This window comes from Rhinopithecus roxellana, chromosome 11 (genome assembly GCF_007565055.1).
Source record: "Rhinopithecus roxellana isolate Shanxi Qingling chromosome 11, ASM756505v1, whole genome shotgun sequence".
In the NCBI taxonomy this organism is placed as follows: domain Eukaryota; kingdom Metazoa; phylum Chordata; class Mammalia; order Primates; family Cercopithecidae; genus Rhinopithecus; species Rhinopithecus roxellana.
Window position 1 is genome coordinate 82,517,606 of NC_044559.1, and position 17,086 is coordinate 82,534,691.

The 17,086-nt window shown below is 44.1% G+C and overlaps 1 protein-coding gene across 3 annotated transcripts in view; it reads left to right on the top strand.

Moving 5' to 3' along the window:
* The window catches only part of SFMBT2 (Scm like with four mbt domains 2), a 255,539-nt gene that overhangs the window by 16,249 nt on the left and 222,204 nt on the right, over positions 1-17,086 (top strand). For all 3 annotated transcript variants that reach the window (XM_030940693.1, XM_030940695.1, XM_030940694.1), the window contains exon 2: positions 13,628-13,778. In XM_030940693.1, coding sequence (XP_030796553.1) covers positions 13,679-13,778 — 100 coding nt within the window. In that variant the 5' untranslated portion in view covers positions 13,628-13,678. The remainder of the gene's footprint in view (positions 1-13,627; positions 13,779-17,086) is intronic.

Consider the following 17,086-nt stretch of genomic DNA (forward strand, 5'->3'; position numbering starts at 1 on the left):
GTGCATGCTACCATGCTGGGCTAACTTTTGTATTTTTAGTAGAGACGAGGTTTCATTGTGTTGGCCAGACTGGTCTCGAACTCCTGACCTCAGGTAATCCACCCACCTCGGCCTCCCAAAGTGCTGGGATCACAGACATGAGCCACAGTGCCGGGCCCAACGTAGAATTCTCTACCCACCTAAACTAGTGGTGAAATAGAATAGGTTAAAGACATGCCACCCATCCAGAGTTTCCACATAAATCCTTTCTTTAGGAATCTATTGGAGGGTGTGTTTCTTCATCAGGAGCCAGATGCTAAGAGGGAAGCAGACAGGAGGCCCTGTATATGATAGAGGAGGGGGAGGCGAGACTGCTGGCTAACGCTGGTGTCCCAGGCGGGGAAGCAGTTCGTGTAGATTATAGCAGAAAAGAAGGCCCCAGTAGACATTGCTTCAAGATGAAATAAATACAGTACCTATATACCCCAATTTATGGACAGGTGCTTTAGACAGTTTATGAAAAATTTGGATTTGAATTGGTGATTAAATACATAGAAAATTCAGGACTTGGAATAAACAAGACCATTATTAATGACAGGGGAAAGTTGGGTGCAATGGGAGAAGTAATCACTCTTGGCATGTTTGCAGAGACCTAAGGACGCAATGGGAGCTGCCAGGGGAGTGAGCGTGTTGGGGAGCTGTTGGGGTGTGAGGGTCATGTGACCAGTAGGCATCACCTAATAATGACAGATATGGAAGAACTGGGAAGTGGCATGTTCCCCAGAGAGTGGAGAGGAATGCCAGAACAATAGGCTGAGAGAGCGAAAGTTGTCCCCAAGCAGGAGATGGGGAGGCGGGAGAAGGGCAGGAGATGACTGGGTTTGTTTATTAGGGGGTGGGTGTTGATGCACAGGGCTTATAGACTTTGGCTTTCAAAATTATATGCGGATGTAACTCTGATATAAAAAATCATCTCACTGGACGTGCTGGTGGGTGGATCACTTCAGCCCACGAATTTGAGACCAGCCTGGGCAACATGGTGAAACCCCGTCTCTACCGTGCATGGTGGCATGCCCCTGTAATCCCAGCTACTTGGGAGACTGAGTTGGGAGGATCACTTGAACCCGGGAGGTGGAGGCAGTGAGCCGAGATCGAACCGCTGCACTCCAGCCTGGGCGAGAGAGCGAGACCCTTTCTCAAATTAAAGAACAAAAAAAAAAAAAAGGGGGGGGGACCACAATACTTCTGGGAAATAGTTGTTAGGATTTGGGATTGGCTGTGTATCAGCGACCCAAAGTTAGAGTGGCATCAACAAGAGAGTGGCTTATTTTCCTCTGATGTAGTGGCCTGGAGCTGGCAGAACAGCCTTGCAGTCTCAGGACCAAGTCCCTGTATCTTCTGCTTCGCCGTTCGTGGGGACAGTCAGCTGGGTGATCCTAGGTCTAGGGGTCAGAGGTCAAAGGCATGCCCCTTCTACCCTGTAGTTGAGCACGTGAATCCTATACATCTCCCATTAGCAGAACTTAGTTGCTTGAATTCATCTAACCACAAGGAAAGCCAGGCAATGTTGTTTTGATCAGCCAGTTACTCCTTACTGTAGACAAAGTAGAAGACAGATTCAGGGGTGGTGGAGTTAGCAGCCTCTGCCACAGTGATTTCTACCTTTCAGATATGTTCTCCTCAGAGTGGAATGCTTGGGACGACAAAGTTATTAGAGACTGCAAACAAAATTACTGTTGTCCCTTTGCAAACCTACCTTAAATGACCCCAATTTAATTATTGTTTAACTAGAGGGGTATGTGAACAGTATATAGGGTTTCCGTTCCTTCAGCTTTTCTTATTGAAGGAAAGTTTGGTGAACTGAAACAGCCCTGTGTGTGTAAGAACGTAATATATGAGGCTGGGCGTCGTGGCTCATGCCTGTAATCCCAGCACTTTGGGAGGCTGAGATGGTTGGATCACCTGAGGTCAGGAGTTCGAGACCAGCCTGACCAACATGGCAAAACGCTGTCTCTACTAAAAATACAAAAATTAGCCAGTCGTGGTTACATGCACCTGTAATCCCAGCTACTCGGGAGGCTGAGGCAGGAGAATCACTTGAACGGGAGGCGGAGGTTGAGTGAGCTGATATCACACTACTGCACTCCAGCCTGGGTGACACAGCGATACTCTGTCTCAAAAAAATAAAAAAGAAAAAAAGGATAGACAGGATATAACCATCTAATGAGATAGGAGTGGATTATTTAATTGTGAGGAGGATGAACTGAAAGGTGCAACTGACAAAATATCAGTGTAAATTCCTTGTATGTTAAAACAGTGAATGTAACACTTGAAATTCCACAAAAGTTAGACTTCTGGTATCTTAGGGTAGGGGAAGACGTTTTACAAGTTTTAGAAGAAATAAAGCAAATTGATAGATCTGACTAAGTTTAAAAAGAGAAACATTCTGTCTTGTCAAAAGAAACCATGAAAAGGAAAACTGAGAAAAATATTTGCAATAGTTTTGTGAGATAAAAAATAATCTAGGTCGCTTAAAAATCCATCACAGATACCAATAGAGTTTAAATATGGGAAGGAAGTGAAAGAGGCATCAACAGGCGAATTGCAAATTACACTGGCAGTATACTATTTTTTTCTTTCGTTTGAGACAGAGTCTCGCTCTTTGTCCAGGCTGGAGTGCAGTGGTGCAATCTCAGCTGACTGCAACCTCCACCTCCTGGGTTCAAGTGATTCTCCTGCCTCAGCCTCCTGAGTAGCTGGGATTACAGGTGTGTGCCACCACACCTGGATAATTTTTGCATTTTTAGTAGAGACTGGGTTTCACCATGTTGCCCAGGCTGGTCTCGAACTCCTGAGCTCAAGTGATCCACCCGCCTCGGCCTCCCAAAGTGTTGGGATGACAGGCATGAGCCACCACACCTGGCCAGGATACTATTTTTTGAATATCAAATGGAAAAAAGATGTAAAGAGTTTAGATGTTTTCTCCTGCCTTGCTAGTAAACCAGCCTAGCGGACTAGACAGCATGTTTTCAGGGGAGTCATGAGCCTCAACTGTGTCGTGTCCCCATATTTTTGATCCTATAATTTAACTTCTGGGATTCTACATTAAGGAGACATCAGAGATGTAGGATTTCTGACTGAGAGTCGTGAGTAGAGTGCTACTTATCATGGTGAAAAAATAATATAAATAGCTTTAATGAGCGGCAGCAGAGGCATGGGAAATACATGACCTTATTCATTTTATAATAAAAATTATACAAACATATCAAGTCATGTTTTCAGAGAATCTTAATGATATGAGAAATTCCCTCTGTGTAATGCAAAATGAAAAATGGATTAGAATTCCAAATTCTGTATGAACTAAACAAACAAACAAAAAATTGACAGAGAAACTGTCAGGAGGAGATACTATAGAAACATAAAATTGATTATCACTGAGTGTTAAAATTACAAGTGATTTTAATTTCTTTCTTTATAATTTTACTTTTTAAGATTTCTACCAAGAGTGTGTCTGTCTCTTATAGGAAGGAAAAAACTAGATGTTGTTGAAAAAGTCAACGTGGGACCCATTGTTTGCCAAAGTGAATCAATTTTGCAGCCACGTGGGTGGAAGTAAGGGAAGTCTCTGAGTGGTACTGCCGTTGCCCTCCAGAGTCATGTGAGCTTTCACTCTGCTACTCTTTTTTTTTTTTTTGAGACAGAGTCTCCCTCTGTTGCCCAGGCTGGAGTGCAGTAGTGCTATCTTGGTTCACTATAACCTCCATCTCCCAAGTTCAAGCGATTCTCCTGCCTCAGCCTTCTGAGTAGCTGGGATTATATGCGCGTACCACCATGCCCGGCTACTTTTTCTATTTTTAATAGAGACAGGGTTTCAGCATGTTGGTCAGGCTGGTCTCGAACTCCTGACCTTGTGATCCGCCTGCTTTGGCCTCCCAAAGTGCTGGCATTACAGGCATGAGCCACCGGGCCCGGCCGCTGTGCTACTCTTTCAGTGGCTTTCTTGTTGGTCTTTGTATTGTCACTCTTCAGTTTTATTTATTTATTTATTGAGTTGGAGTCTTACTCTGTTGCCCAGGCTGGAGTGCGGTGGTGCGATCTTGGCTCACTGCAACCTCAGCCTCACAGGTTCAAGTGATTCTCCTGCCTCAGCCTCCTGAGTAGCTAGGATTAGAGACACACGCCACCAAGCCCTGCTAATTTTTGCATTTTTAGTGGAGACGGGGTTTCACCATGTTGGTCAGGCTGGTCTCAAACTCCTGACCTCAACTGATCCTTCCGCTTCAGCCTCCCAAAGTGCTGGGATTACAGGCATGAGTCACCGCACCCGGCCTTGAGTTCTATTTAAAATGATTGATTTGATGCATTTAAATTTTACAGTCTCAGATTACCATTCTGTAGTGTGTGGTTAGAGGCAAATGGGTAATGAGGAGTCATAAGACTTGAGCAAACTTTTCCCCTTTTAATAAGAGTCTATAAGCCACTGACACGTAACTGATTTATTAATAGTTATATTCATGGACTTTTCTTTACAGAAAAACTTGGTACTTGACTGCATTTTTGAGGTGGAATGATTTTCTTGAATTTATAAGTGAATGAAAAAAAGCAAATAGTCTTTGTGTGACACACGTAACAGTTTCTTTTTCTTTTTTTTTTTTTTTTTGAGACGGAGTCTTGCTCTGTTGCCCAGGATGGAGTGCAGTGGCCGGATCTCAGCTCACTGCAAGCTCCGCCTCCCGGGTTCCCGCCATTCTCCTGCCTCAGCCTCCCGAGTAGCTGGGACTACAGGCGCCGCCACCTCGCCCGGCTAGTTTTTTGTATTTTTTAGTAGAGAGGGGGTTTCACCGTGTTAGCCAGGATGGTCTCGATCTCCTGACCTCGTGATCCGCCCGTCTCGGCCTCCCAAAGTGCTGGGATTACAGGCTTGAGCCACTGCGCCGGGCCAAAAGTTTCTAAGATGTTTCTCCTTTGACATTTTCCATTGACATAAAAATGCAGCCCATTTAATCAAAACCTGTGCTGTGTTAGGAAGTTTGCCATGAATCATTTGTGGAATATTCGGGGGAAACTGTTAAGTCTCCTTTTGAAGTTTCTTAGATTTAAAAATTCATGAGTTTTAACTAGCTTGACATTATTACATTAAAACTTTTAAGAGAGCCAAGAATTGATGGTTGTTTGGGACATGTTCCAAGCTCTCAAATACGGTTCATCAGTGCAGTGGTCTCGCTGGGCTGCCCACCTTCTACCCACATGTGCCTAGTTCAGTTCAAGGTCATTAAAATTAAAATTCAGGTCCTCAGCAGTACTAGATACATTTCCAGTGCACCGTAGCCACATATAGTGGTTACTGTACTGGACCAGGCAGGTATAGATCAGGCAGTGCTGGTCGAGATGCGTGCAACATAGATAATGAGCCCCCAGTTACTTTTGGCTAGGTGAAGAGTAATATCTAACGTGTGTTCTTCCTCACTCGTGTTCTTCCTAACAAAGCTTTGCTTAGCCTGTGCTAGCATTACTCTATTCTTTGACTATACCTCAAATGAAAGGAGAAGGAAAGATAGGGTTGAGAGGGGAGAATGCTTATTGTATTAAATTTGCTTCAAATATAAACGGATAATCTGAATGCGGATAATCTGAATGCAGATAATCTGAATGCAGAAAATGTACAGTGAATCCTAAAAACACCTGGATTGATAAAATTTTAGATTTGAAAGGGGTGATTCCATCTCATCAAGCCTTCTAATTGAACTGATGAGAAATTTGAGGAACAGAGAGGTTAAGTAATTTGCTTATGTCACACAGCTACATAATGGCCTTGTTATCCCCTTACTCTGCAAGCTCTCAGTTCTTTTCACTGGTCCAAGACAACTCTTATAAGAAGTTCCAGTACTAGAATTCTGTTGTTCAACAGAGACAAAAGGAGCCAATTATAGTAGAGTTAACTTTGCACAAAACCACAAAGTGTGTTGTTTAAAACAGGAAGTTAGCTTTTATAAGCCCAGTCTTCTGAACCTTTTTTATATTGTCTTTGGAAAAAAATGTTACTTTTATTAATAGACACTTTTACCTTGTTCTTGAAAGTACATATAGCTTAAGAAACAAAAGGAAATATATTTTCTTTTAATAATAGCCTTTTTGGGGGTTAGGGTATTGTAGTTAGGAAAAGGCTTTTCAAAAATATCCTGTTTCTATTTTGCAAAGCTTATGGGTGGAGCAGTTGTTATCACCAAGATTTGCCCTTCTAAACCCCCCAAAAATCCAATTGAATGTAAATAGAAATTTCTGTGAAGTAGGTTATTATTCTCATATTTGATAGATTTCCCCAATTATTATCTGTTTCCACAGACACTGCATAGGTTCCATTAGTTGCTGTGGAAAGTGAAGTAATTTATTCTAGGAACCGTGACTGCGTGCTGTGAAAAGATTGCATTTTGTTAGCATAATTTCTGTGGCGTTCTGTTGATGGGGTCTCTCAAATACTTCTTGGACCTGTTCCCTTCATTTCTTCTCCACTGTCTTAGTTCAGATCCTCGCCTGCATTTCCATGTTTTTAGTCTGTTCCCATTCATCCATCTCACCCATGGCTCCCTGAGTGCTTCTTCTGAAACAAACCTGATCATTTCACCTCCTGGAACAACACCCTGCCACGTCCACTCCATCTGCAGAGTGATACGCAGGGCTCAGGCCCTTACTGTGGCAAACGTTCTCCTCTCACCTGGGCTCAACCAGCCTCTCTGTTCTCACCCCAAGTCTTTGTTCAAATATCACTTCCTAGGTCTTCCCTGACTGTCACCTAAATAATTATAATCCTTTTGGCCGAGCACAGTGGCTCATGCCTGTAATCCCAGAATTTTAGGAGCCCAAGATGGGCAGATCACTTGAGGCCAGGAGTTCGAGACCAGCCTGGCCAACATGGCGAAATTCCGTCTCTACTAAAATACAAAAAAAAAGAAAGAAAAATTAGCTGGGTATGGTCATGTGCACCTGTAATCCCAGCTACTCAGGAGGCTGTGGCGGGAGAATCACTTGAACCTGGGAGGCGGAGGTTGCAGTGAGCCGAGATTGCACCATTGCACTCCAGCCTGGGGAACATCAGTGAGACTCTGTCTCAAAAAAAAAAGTAATAATAATATTAATAATTATCATCCTTTGTTTGCCTGATTTTTTCTGCTTCCTTTTTCCCTATAGCACTTACCACCATCTAACAGGCTATATCATCTACTAATTAAAAAACTCCATTGGCTCTTTCTCCTGATTAGGATGAGATCTCTACCAGGGCAGGAATTTTTTGTTTTGTTTTGTTACAGATGCCTTCCTGTGCCTAGAACAGTGCCTGACGTGGAATGGGGGGGTCAGTACATATTTGGGGATGAATGAGCATGATACCGCTTGCTCCACAGTCCTGTCTCCCACCCTCTCCCTTGAGTCACCTTAGACTTTTTCCCAAGGGTCTGCCATGCTGTTTGCTGCTGGTTCCTCTGTGTTTAATGACTTTCCTACCTTCCTGAGTCTCTGAAGCCTGTGCTTCTCTTTGCTCCTTCGATTTCCTCTCTCTCTCTCTTTTTTTTTTTGAAACAGAGTTGCTCTGTCGCCCAGGCTGTAGTGCAGTGGGCGCCATCTCAACTCACTGCAACCTCTGCCTCGGCCTCCTGAGTAGCTGGGATTACAGGTGCACACGACCATACCCAGCTAATTTTTTATTTTTTTATTTTTTTTATTTTCAGTAGAGACGGTTTTGCCATGTTGGCCAGGCTGGTCTCAAACTCCTGACCTCAAGTGATCTGCCCACTTCAGCGTCCCAAAGTGCTGGGATTATAGGTGTGAGCCACCATGCCCAGCCCCCTCAGTTTCCTCTTATCCTCTGGGCATTTCCTCTTGAGCCTCTTCTAATTTTCTGTTCCACTTCGATGCACCCCCCCGGCCCACCCAAGCTCGCCTTCCTATCCTTGTTGATATTTGCATCTTGTCCTTCGTGGGATTCCAGGTGCATTCTTGGTGGACTTGGTGGTGGTTGTGTATGCGGTTGGACGGACAGACTTGCTTTTAGCAGCCAGTTGTCCTTGCTGGCATCCACTGGTATTTATATGTCTGTCCCCAGTGCCCAATGTGGTATCCGGCATAAGTAAATCAGGTGTTCCATTAATACATACACGAGAAAATTGCATGGTATCAGCACTTATCTGTCTGGCATTAGTTTAAAATTGTGTTAGAATTTGCTAAGAGAAGTTTACTATAAGCTCTTGAGGGAAGCTTTTCAGGAGGAATTAATTTGGAATAAAATGATCCATGCCTAGGAGTGTTGGGTGCTCACGGGGCAGCTGACCCTGTGTGGGGTCCCCGCCACTCCCTAGTTTAGTATTATTTCTTTTCATTGCCCCTTCCCCATAATTGGTGCTCAGTTATTAAAAATCGATGGTTTAAGAAAAAATTTAAAAGTCATAGCTGCATTATGGGAAATGTGGATAATGGGGGAAAGGGAACTGTGATTGACTGGTTAGGGCATGGGTTCTGGAGCCAGCTGTGTGGGTTCAAATCCCAGTACCACCACTAGCAGCTGTGTGATGCTGAGCAAGTTACTTCATCCCTTAGGTTGCTTATCTGTAAGACGGGAACAGTAATATAACTTACATCCTAGAGTTCGTACGAGGATTAAATAAGTGCATGTTTATTAAGTCCTTAGTAATCATTGTAAGTGTTGGTAGAATAAAATAATCGTAAATGCACGCTTACCATGCTAACACTTCCATTTCTTCTATTTGGAGGGACAGAAGCTCCTCTTCTTACCAACTGGTTTAGGTTCCCAAGACTGCTGAGAAGTCTGTTCATTTTAAGTTCAAATGACCTAACCAATGACCAGTGGGTACACATACAAATAATTTTTTTTTTTTGCTCCAACTCCTAGGCTGGAGTGCAGTGGTGTGATCTCGGCTCACTGCAACCTCTGCCTCCTGGGTTCAAGCAATTCTTGTGCCTCAGCCTCCCAAATAGCTGCGATTACAGGCATGTGCCACCATACCTTAGAGGCTAATTTTTGTATTTTTAGTAGAGATGGGTTTCATCACATTGGCCAGGCTGGTCTCAAACACCTGGCCTCAAGTAATCTGCCCACCTTGGCCTCCCAAAGCACTGGGATTGCGAACCACTCGCCCGGCCCACATACCCAGAATTTTAATTTTTCCCCATCATTAGCTTCTGTCTCTTCTCACTAGGACGCTGTTATTGCTTTTGCACTTACTGGACAAGATGGAGTTAATTGTGCTCTTTAAACATCTCAAAAGTAAGCATACACCCACAAAATACACACATACACACAGCACAGGGAAGCCATCCCTGAGCGTGAGCCAGGACCCGAGATGGCCAGGCTGAAGTGTGGATTGTGAAACACTGCTCGCTTTTGATTATTGTTTTCCTGGATTGTGGTTTTGCTCTTATCTATGAAAGTTTGAAATCTGAGAGCTTGTAAGGAGAGGGGCTTTCGTACTGGAATTCCTCCCTGCCCTGGCTCGTTTGGGTGTTCTCTGTGTGCCCTCTCCGTGGTTGTACTCCTGTGTCCATAGCTCTAAGCTTCTTTTCGTGGAGCTCTGTGTTTTGTTATGATCGTCATTTTTGGAGCTTTGTCATATGCCTTCAAGGCCCCTTTCTCCTGGATACATTCTGGCATTTTCTCCTCCCTTTTTCTTCCTTTGTTTACCTTTGTTTGCTCCACGTGTTTCAGTTCCTACGTTTTTCCTTCAGTTGCACACCCTTCTCCCCTCCAAATTCCCGGTATTTTCCCTGAGGGATCATTGGAGGGAGAGCTGAGAGAGCCGAGCTTTCCACAGTGTCGCCGCCCTCCCCTCTCCAAGCCCGTGCCACCTGTGGCTTCTGGAGTTGGTGGCTGTTGTGTCCGTTTCTCAGTGACCAAGTGATGCTGTAATCTCATAATCACACTTCCTTACACGGGGCAGGGGTGAGGGGTAGAGGGTGCGCATCTCACCCTTTGTAATATTCCAGTTACCCTCGGGACATTCTCAGTGGAAGTTTGGGTATTTGGTTGGATGGACACACTTGATTATCAGCAAGTAGTTTGTTGACCGAGTGCCTCAGTGCTTGCTGTCTGCATGCCGGGGCAATCCAGGTGAACTGAGGGTCCTGCTACTTACTGGTTTGTTTACACAGTGCCTCAGCGCTCGCTGTCTGCATGCCGGGGCAGTCCAGGTGAACTGGGGGTCTTGCTACCCACTGAAACTCCAGGTGTAGCACAGAAGACCTTAGAGTGCCCCTGGCAGACAGCCTTTCCTCTGCTGTGTGCAGCCCGTGGGAGAAAATCTCTGGAACCTTCCGAGACGAGGTGCGAGCAGGGCAGTTCGGTGTTAGGTGATGTTTAGTTCCGCGCCTGCCAACGCAGTGGGTTCATTGTTGTGAAAGAGGTAGTTCCCGTGTCCAAATTTTTGTGTCCCTGTCACCACAGGAATCTGGAAGGATTGCTTGTAGAAGAATGCAGTTCTGTCCACCGTTGGGTGGGTTCTTTTAGCAGACTGATACCTACAGGATAAAATGTAGCCAGCCTCCATAGTAAATTGCTCAGTTTACCAGTGTCCTCCGTTAACAACAACAACAAAATCTTAGAACCCCTCCAGCTGTTAAAAGAGTCCTTCATTTAGTGTCCATTCCAGCTAAGCTTTCGGAAACTAAGCTCGTTACATGGCAGGTGATTCACTGGGGATATAAGATAACTGCATTTTTTAAATTAAAAAAACCTTTATTTCCATTATTATTATTATTATTATTATTATTATTTTTTTTTTTTTTTGAGACGGAGTCTCGTTCTGTCGCCCAGGCTGGAGTGCAGTGGCCAGATCTCAGCTCACTGCAAGCTCCGCCTCCCGGGTTTACACCATTCTCCTGCCTCAGCCTCCCGAGGAGCTGGGACTACAGGCGCCCGCTACCTCGCCCTGCTAGTTTTTTGTATTTTTTAAGTAGGGACGGGGTTTCACCGTGTTAGCCAGGATGGTCTCGATCTCCTGACCTCGTGATCCGCCCATCTCGGCCTCCCAAAGTGCTGGGATTACAGGCTTGAGCCACCGCGCCCGCCCTATTTTCATTATTAAAAACTATTGAAAAAGGATTTCACTATCTAAAACATTTCATTTTCGTTATGAACGAAGCAAACCCAGTTTGTATTTTGGTTCAGGTCATTTGTGCATATACCATATTTTCCTACACTACCTGCCTTAGATTTATGCATCTAGAGGGCCATGGTTAAGATTGGGTTACTCTGTGGTGCCCCACACGGTGCCACAGTGAGCACATCATGCCCATGGCTCTTCAGGCATGGTACTTACTTGTCCTTTCTGTGATTTTTTTTTTGTTTGTTTGTTTTTGAGATGGAGTTTCGCTCTTGTTGCCCAGGCTGGTGTGCAATGGCACATTTCAGCTCACCGCAACCTCCACCTCCCAAGTTCAAGCGATTCTCTTGCCTCAGCCTCCTGAGTAGCTGGGATTGGAAACATGTGCCACCACACCTGGCTAATTTTTGTATTTTTAGTGGAGATGGGATTTCTCCATGTTGGTCAGGATGGTCTTGAACTCCCAACCTTAGATGATCTGCCCGCCTCAGCCTCCCAAAGTGCTAGGATTACAGGCATAAGCCACCGCGCCCAGCCTTTCTGTGATTTTAAACCAAGCTGAAGAAACTGTTTAGGACCTAGTACACTGCATTTTACCCATAGCTCTCACACTTGAAATCAGGAAAGTCCTGGTTTAAGTTTCTTGTATCACTGATGTTGACTTTTACGACTCAACCCTTGTGCCCGCATGTTTGCCTCAGGAAACATGAGGCCCTGTGCTGAGAAAGTGAAGGAGCGATAATCTCTCATTTGCAGGGGTCTTCTCTGTTGCACTGTTTTTCCCTTGGCTTAGTCATGAACTTAACTTTGTAGTAGCAAAATGCCTAGATCGCTGCTTGCCGACCCACTCCATATAGTTTTATAGTTTGTATACTCTGAAATAGGTATTTTCTTTCTTTGTACTGTGATTGAGAAATAGCTTCCTGTCCTCTCCACAGTGTCTGGTATAGTATGTTAAATACAACAGGTGGATAACTGAACACATGTTGAATTACATTTTAGTACTGTGTCCCTGGTACATTTCCTGTCTCTTCCTATTTGTTCCTGGCATTGACTTTCCAGCTTTTTCTCTACCATTGCATAAATGAGTAACATGCACTTTCATGAACCTTCTGTTTTTTGTTTAATTAGAGATGGGGGTCTCGGTATATTGCCCAGGCTGACCGTGAACTCCTGAGCTCAAATGATCCTCCTGCCTCAGCCTCTCAAGTAGCTGAGATGACAGGTGCAGGTAGGCTACCCACTGCACCTGACATGAACCTTCAATTTTGACAAAACCCCCAAATGTTTTTTAAAAGATATTTTACCAGTATGTGAGTCACAAAATATCCCATTGGTAGTAGATATAGGTGCACTATATTCTTTTATTTCTTCATCTCTACCTGCCTGTTGGCTTATTTAAACTTCTAACTACGTGTGAAATGAAAGCGCATGTTGAATGAATGAGAGAAACACCATGTGGCTGTGGGGGTTTAACACACCGTGTGGGCAGTGTCTAAGCATCAGAGCCAGGTATGGCTGCTCATTGGATACGAATTCTCCCGGTGTCTCCTGGGCCCTGACATAAAGGAGTTGGAGAACAGGATTCTGCGGGAACCAGCTCTAATGTGGCTGCTTTTTCCAGCCATCTTATTAGAAGGCAAGTGGGGAATAGCAGTGCTGTCATAGGGAAAGTCTTGTCTCCATTTCTACTTTGTGAAAAAGCACATTATTCACAAACATCGATGCTTTAACTGGTTTTGGTAACAGATCATGTGTAACACCTGAGGACTTCTTCCCGCGGCAGGGCACTGCGTGTTGCAATACCTGCGTGTGGGATGCTGAAGTTGTGTGCGGGGGTGGAAGTTGCTGCTGCATAGCTTGAAGGTCGGGGGAGCGTCTTACCCACTGTTGCCATGGTGGATCGAGGACTGAAATGCAAGTTTCTGTTGGTGAAATACGTGTCCATCTTAGTGGTGACAATGACCTTTAGAACACTGATGGTTTTGCTCTGGTGAGACCTTTATTGTTGACGTTGTTGACCTTGTATAGAGACGTACTCATTAGTCTTTTTAATTAATTAATTAATGTTTTTGAGACGAAGCCTTGCTCTGTCACCCAGGCTGGAGTACAGTGGTGTGATCTCAGCTCACTGCAACCCCTGCCTCCCAGGTTCAAGCGATTCTACTGCCTCAGCCTCCCGAGTAGCTATAATTGCAGGCGCCTGCCACCACTTCTGACTCATTTTTGTATTTTCAGTAGAGACAAGGTTTCACCATGTTGGCCAGGGTGGTCTCAAACTCCTGACCTCGAGTGATCTGCCCACCTTGGCCTCCCAAAGTGCTGGGATTACAGGCATGAGCCACTGTGCCTGGCCTCAGTGTACCAGAATACTGATTTCTGATATTTTCTATGATCAACATTACGTTGCATCTTGAAAGTTTTAATGAAATGGTAGCAACACTAATAAGGTTAAGGTTTTTTAAAACAATTTAAAAATAAGTTAATATAATTAATATGATTAAACTGCTCTGATTTTTTTTTTTTTTTTTGATTACTCTTAGGTAATTTTTTCTGCAGGATGAATTAAGAGAAGAGACACTTGCTCATCAGGCATGGAGAGCACTTTGTCAGCTTCCAATATGCAAGACCCTTCATCTTCACCCTTGGAAAAGTGTCTCAGCTCAGCTAATGGAAATGGAGACCTTGATTCTGGTAGGATTTTGTTTTCTAGATTCATCTGGGTTTTTGATGAATTGATCGATATCTTCCTGAAAATATTCAGGAAACAATGGTGCAACATTTCTAGATCTCACATACTGCCTGGTTCCTGGGATTTGAAGTCCTATTTATAAGGATATAGCAGCTCTAAAATTTGGGTCAAAATTCTTATCTTGAATACTAGACAGAGAGGACTGGGTTATAGTGCAGCAACACATCACTTGAAAATCTCAATGGTCTGGGCAGGAAATGTCTATGAATCACTGTTCCATGGAGTCATTGTGCACCTTCCTGCAGGGTTTGTTGTGAGTGGGAAGAGCAGGGTTGGAGGTCTTGGACCGGCAATCACCTGCTCTGGCTCACGAGACGAATGCCGTTTTTGCTCGGAACCCCTTGACAAGAAGTTAGTTGCATGTTTCTGCCGCAGCAAGGGAGGTTGGGAAAAAGAGTTCCCTCCCAAGTGCTGGAGAGAGAGACAGGACATCCAGATCTGCCTACGTAGTAGATGCCGATGACACAGCGTCTAATATGTTGAGCACATCTGTCAGAAAAGCATACGATGTGGAAGGAAGTGAGGTCATGCGGACTGGTGGTGAAGTGCATCTTCCTTCCAGAAATCTGAAAAACAGAACAGCTCCCTCCTCTGACTCAAACACAGCCTTCGATTCAAATTTATGTATGTATGTATGTATGTATGTATGTATATATGTATGTATGTATGTTTTGAGACAGGATCTTGCCTGTTGCCCAGGCTGGAGTACGGTGGTACAATCATGGCTCACTGCAGCCTTGATCTCCTGGGCTCAAGCCTCCACACCTCAGCCTCCACAAGAGCTGGGACTACAGGTGTGTCCCACTGTGCCCGCTGACTTGTAAATTTTTTGTGGAGATGGGGTCTCACTGTGTTGTCCAGGCTTGTCTTGAGCTACTAGGCTCAAGTGATCCTCCTGCCTTGGCCTCCCAAAGTGCTGAGATTATAAGTGTGATTCACCACACCCAGCCTTGATTGGGTTTTAATTATTTAACTGATGAAGTTATAAGTGCACAAATGTATCTTTTTCTAAATACTTACACAATAAAGGGTTTATTTAAAAAGGATACCTTTTTCTTTAAAAAAAAAAAAAAAAAAGAGTTGCATTGTTTATACATACCAGCAAATTACTTAATGACAGTTTAGCCCTCTGAATTGTAAACATTAGCTATGGTGAATTCCTGTAAAAAAAATGTGGCTCATTAAGTCAGCCACTTGACCGTGGTCCAAAGAAGTCACAAAGTTTGTCTTCACATTTTGATGAGACTAGTCAATGACAGATTACAGGTTGCTCCATATCATTGAATTTGTTAGATTAAGTTTATAAAATTGTATCTTTATATGGAAGAAAGCCTGGAAAACCCTCACATGAGTGAAGGCCTTACTGTGTTGAAAGATGTTAGTATCTGTTTCCAAATCGGCTCCTTTTTCCCTCTTTCAGATTTTTCTACACATCAACCAGATGTGAGACAACTTCTCCTGCAGGTAGAGCTGAATCATTGTTCCTCCCTGGAACCATGGAAATTATTTTCTGAGAAGGCATAGTTGTATAGGCTGAAAGTTCATCCTAATTATTCTACTTTATTTAAGTACAGATTTACCTTTTTAAAAAGTCTTTCCTATGTTTGCTGAGTGAAGTTATTTTTCACATTTTGGAGTTCCTGAGCTTTTATTTTTGTAGTATATCATCTGCACACATCCGATGTTGATTACTGGGTTATTTCTCGTGGTGCGTTTTCAAAACTGTTTAAACACCTACTGTGTATTGGGTTTTCACGTGCATACCATTGCCATGTATCTATCTCTCTAACTTAAGTAGATTCTGAAACTCATTAATGATAATCTGGTGTGAGGAAAATGATTTGTACCGACATTTCGTTAAGGGTGGTTCTAGGGATGGCAGGTGTGAGAGCAAGAATCATTATATCCTTGGCTGGGGGAGTCCCTGCAGAAAGCCCATGTATACTCGTGTCATGATAGGTTCCTTGCTTTTGCGTCAGGGATGGCCTGAATCATACAAGATGTTCAGATCTTTAATGGAAATACTATTTCTAAATGGCTTTAAATTATCTTAACATTTTTCAGACATTGGCCCAGATTTTTCTCCACCCCCATGTGGCTAATCTGTCCTTTTGCCTTGGGATTTCTGTATTGTGTGGTGAGGAGAGTTTTAGATGATGATACAGACAGACTCTAAAGAGGATACAAATTTAAAGCAGAGTCTAAGACTTTGCAGAGGACAGTGGCTGGATTCACTTGAGAAACTCAAATCTAGTTTTGAGCATTTTGATTCTACAAGTAGTTTTTTTTTTTTCTCTAAAATCTAGTTTTGAGCATTTAAACTATTAAGTATGATTCTACAAGTAGTTTATTATTACTTTTTCCAACCTGCTAACCCAAAAAGTATTTCCAGTCCTGGAATCACTTGGTGAGATATTTGGTTCTGGGACCAGCTGGGACAGGCAGAGTCTTAGTGCTGAAGGTCTTCTCCTGGGAAGCGTTTTCAGATGGGATTTACTCATTCCACGTACAGGAGGAGGCAAACCCGGTGTTCTTTAGCTGGTTCTGAATTGACTTGCGATGATAGGTGTATGAGCGTGAGTTCAGACTGTGTGGCAGGCACAGAAAATGTTAAGTTCTTTGCATGTGTTAATTCACCTAATCCTTCAACAGCCCACAGGTATAGCTGCTTTTATTGCCCCACTTTTACAGATGAGGAGACTGAACAACAAGATGAAGTGACTCGAGCCCTGTGTTAGAAGCAAGATTTAATTTCAGGCACTGTGAGGCTGTGGAGTTGGTGCTCTGAAACCCTGGGGGGCACCTGCCCTTTCAAGTGCACAGAGGAGTCATCAGGAAATCCCGACAGCCTCCTACTCACCCATCCATACACTCACACCCACCCCACAGCCACACACACATACCCACACTCACACCCGTCCATCCATGCATACACCCACACACACCCACACTCATACCCACCCATCCACCCATCCATACACTCACACCCACACTCACACCTATCCATCCACCCACACTCCCACCCAACACACACACCCCCACACTCACACCCACCCCACAGCCACACACGCATACCCACACTCACACCCGTCCATCCATGCATACACCCACACACACCCACACTCATACCCATCCATCCACCCATCCATACACTCACACCCACCCCACAGCCATACACACACCCACATTCACACCCGTCCATCCACCCATCCACACATACACCCACACACCCACTCTCGCACCCATCATC